Source organism: Gymnodraco acuticeps, unplaced genomic scaffold (genome assembly GCF_902827175.1).
Source record: "Gymnodraco acuticeps unplaced genomic scaffold, fGymAcu1.1, whole genome shotgun sequence".
NCBI classification, from domain to species: Eukaryota; Metazoa; Chordata; class Actinopteri; order Perciformes; family Bathydraconidae; genus Gymnodraco; species Gymnodraco acuticeps.
In genome coordinates, this window is record NW_022992054.1 from 1 (window position 1) to 3,498 (window position 3,498).

A 3,498-nucleotide genomic window follows, 5' to 3' on the forward strand; every position below is an offset into this window, starting at 1 on the left:
GTAACCGACACAGTGACACATCCCAATCAAACCGATGCATCTACTGTAAAGGAGAACACCATCTTTCTGCTTGCAATCAGATTCTCAAAAACACCCACAAAGAGAAGTTGGAATTCCTCAGAAGCAAAGGACTTTGCTTTGGATGTTTAGAAAAGGGCCACATGAGTAAATGATGCAAACAAAGACATACCTGCAAAGAGTGCAATCTCACACACCCCACTCTGTTGCATTTCAGTAATATCGAGTCGAGCAAAGGAAAGGTAAAGACTGTTGCAAATGCTTTAGTGGATATGGATAAAGACGATTCACGGGAGGAGGATATTGGGGCCGGTGAGCCTGAAGGCACCCTGGCTATCGTTCCTGTGAAGGTGAAAACAAAACAGGGTAATACCATCATAACAACATACGCCTTTCTGGACCCAGGTAGTACGGCTACCTTTTGCACAGAGTCCATTCTACAGCAGCTTCAAGTGACTGGACGCAACACGAAGATACTCTTACGAACAATGAATAAAGAGGAGTCAGTTAAAGCATCTGTTGCATGTGACCTTGAAATATGTGGTCTAGAAAGTAACCAGTATGTAGCACTTCCACCTGTTTATTCACAAAACAAAATACCAGTACGAAAGGCAAATATTCCCTCTCAGGAGGATGTGGGACAATGGGAATACCTGAAAGAGGTCAATATACCACAAATTGATGCAGAGGTTGGCTTGCTAATTGGGTGCAACGTGCCAAAAGCTCTAGAGCCATGCAAAGTCATAAACAGCCAAGGGAATGGCCCGTACGCTGTTAAGACCATTTTAGGTTGGACAATAAATGGACCTCTAGGAAGGTCAGATACGATTCGTTGGATTAAGCCAGTCGTTACAGCAAACAGAATTTCTGTTGTGGAAATCGAGGAATTGTTGAAGCAGCAAGTGAAGCTGGACTTTCCAGAACATCAACACAAGGAGCGTCTGGAAATGTCAAGAGAGGATCACAAGTTCATGGAAAGTGTCTCTAATTCTGTCAAGTTAGTAGACGGACACTACAGTATTGGACTGCCATTAAAGGAAAAAGGACTTGATTTTCCCAATAATAGACGTGTTGCTGAACAAAGAGCTTTGAACCTAAAAAGAAAATTCCAACAAAACAACAAATTATACAAGGAGTACAAAGAGTTCATGGCGGATGTTGTTGATAAAGGTTTTGCCATCAGAATGACACCTGAACAAAAAGACAAGGCAAATCAAAGCAAAAGGAGCTGGTATATTCCACACCACGGCGTGTACCATCCAAAAAAGCGTAAACTGAGGGTGGTTTTTGATTGCGGTGCAACTTACCAGGGCACATCTCTGAATGCACGTCTTCTCCAAGGCCCAGATTTAACCAACAGTCTTATTGGTGTCCTTACAAGATTCCGGCAGAAGAACATTGCATTCATGGCAGATATTGAAGCCATGTTCCATCAGGTGCCAGAGGAAGACTCAGATCTTCTCACATTCTTGTGGTGGCCCGATGGAGATCTCAGTAGTGAGCTAGAAGAGTACCAAATGGTTGTACACATCTTTGGAGCAACATCCTCGCCTAGTTGTGCCAACTTTGCCCTACAACAGTGTGCAAGAGACAATGTGGATGACTTTAGCCCAGAGGCTGTCTCTTCGATGCTAAGAAATTTTTATGTGGACGATTGCCTAAAATCAATGGAAGACGAGAGGAAGGCAGTGATAATCGCTCACGAACTTAAAACCCTGTGCAATAAGGGTGGTTTCAAGTTAAACAAATGGGTAAGCAACAGCAGAGCTCTACTACAAACAATACCAGAGGAAAGTAGATCAAAGGAAATCAAGGATCTGGATCTGGATAAAAGTACCCTACCTGTTGAAAGAGCTCTCGGAGTTCAGTGGTGCACGGAAACGGACTCATTCCATTTCAAATTTACTCCTCAGGATAAACCACTTACCAGGAGAGGTATTCTGTCAGTAGTGAGCTCTATATTTGATCCGCTGGGTATGTTGTCCCCTGTGATCCTCCCTGCAAAGCAAATCTAGCAAACATTAACAGGAATAAGACTAGGATGGGACGAAAATATTCCTGAAGAATGTAAGGAACAGTGGTTGAGCTGGCTACACCACTTGCAATTACTGAGAGACTTCAAAGTCAAAAGATGCATCACACCACTCAACTTTGGAGATCCAGTCTCAGCTCAGCTTCACCACTTTGGAGATGCTAGTGAAAGTGGTTACGGAACAGTATCTTACCTTCGCCTGATGAACAAAGCAAACGCAGTTCATTGTTCCTTTATCATGGGTAAGGCCAGAGTAGTTCCACTCAAACCTGTGACCATCCCAAGAATGGAGCTTACCGCTGCCACTGTAGCCGTCCGGATGGACCGAATGTTACAGGAAGAGTTGGAGCTTAAACTCCAGCCATCCGTGTTTTGGACTGACAGCACGTCTGTGTTGAAGTACATACAAAATGAAACTACAAGATTCCACACCTTCGTCGCCAACAGAGTCGCAGTCATTCGATCTGCTTCAGAGACTTCCCAATGGAGGTATGTTAATGGTTGCCTGAATCCAGCTGACTGTGTATCAAGGGGAATCTCTGTAAGTCGCTTTCTGAGAGATGAAACCTGGTTAAGGGGACCAGAGTTCCTTAGTCTCCCTGAGCATCAGTGGCCTAAATCTCCAGATTTGACTCTAACAGCCAGCGACCCTGAAGTCAAAGTTTTTGCCGTAAGTCTCAACCCCATGGAAGAAAGCTCTAGTACAGTGAACAAGTTGCTCACTTACTATTCCCACTGGCATCGCCTGAAAAAAGCTGTGGTCTGGATGCTACGCATAAAATCCGCTCTGATGGCGAGGGCAAAAATGGATTTGAAGGAAAAGAGAGCAAAACATGAAAAAGGACCTCTCACTGTTGAAAACTTGGAGGAAGCGGAAGCTGCCATAATTCAGTTTTGTCAGTCCGCTTCATTTAAGGATGAGATAACTGCGCTAAAGAAAGGACTTGCAGTCAAAAGGAGCAGTCATCTTCACAAACTGGCACCCATTCTGCAGAACAACTTGGTAAAAGTTGGCGGAAGGTTATCGAAATCCGCAATGCCAGCCGAAGCCAAAAGCCCAATTATCTTACCTGCAAACAATCATGTGACTCAACTCCTCATCAGACATGTCCATGAGAACATAGGGCACAGTGGAAGGAGTCATACTCTGTCAGGTTTAAGGCAGAAATATTGGATTCCTGGAGGAAATTCTGCAATCCGAAAAATCCTCTCTAAATGTGTAACCTGCAGGAAACTCAGTGGTGTAAAAGGTCAGCAATTCATGGCAGACTTGCCGGAAGAAAGAGTTACCCCTGATGATCCGCCCTTCACAAACGTGGGCGTGGATTTCTTTGGCCCATTTGAGTTGAAACAGAGAAGAGCCACAGTTAAAAGATACGGTGTAATTTTTACCTGTCTAAACATCAGAGCAGTTCACCTTGAACTTGCACACAGTCTCAACACTGACT

General features: G+C 44.1%; 1 protein-coding gene across 1 annotated transcript; it reads left to right on the forward strand.

Annotated features, from left to right (window-relative positions):
- The first annotated feature begins 290 nt into the window (after positions 1-290).
- On the forward strand, positions 291-2,033 carry LOC117536983. Its single transcript, XM_034202101.1, has 3 exons — positions 291-423; positions 832-1,092; positions 1,210-2,033. Exons 1-3 carry the CDS (start codon positions 291-293, stop codon positions 2,031-2,033), a joined length of 1,218 nt encoding a protein of 405 aa, XP_034057992.1.
- Positions 2,034-3,498: the final 1,465 nt, after the last annotated feature.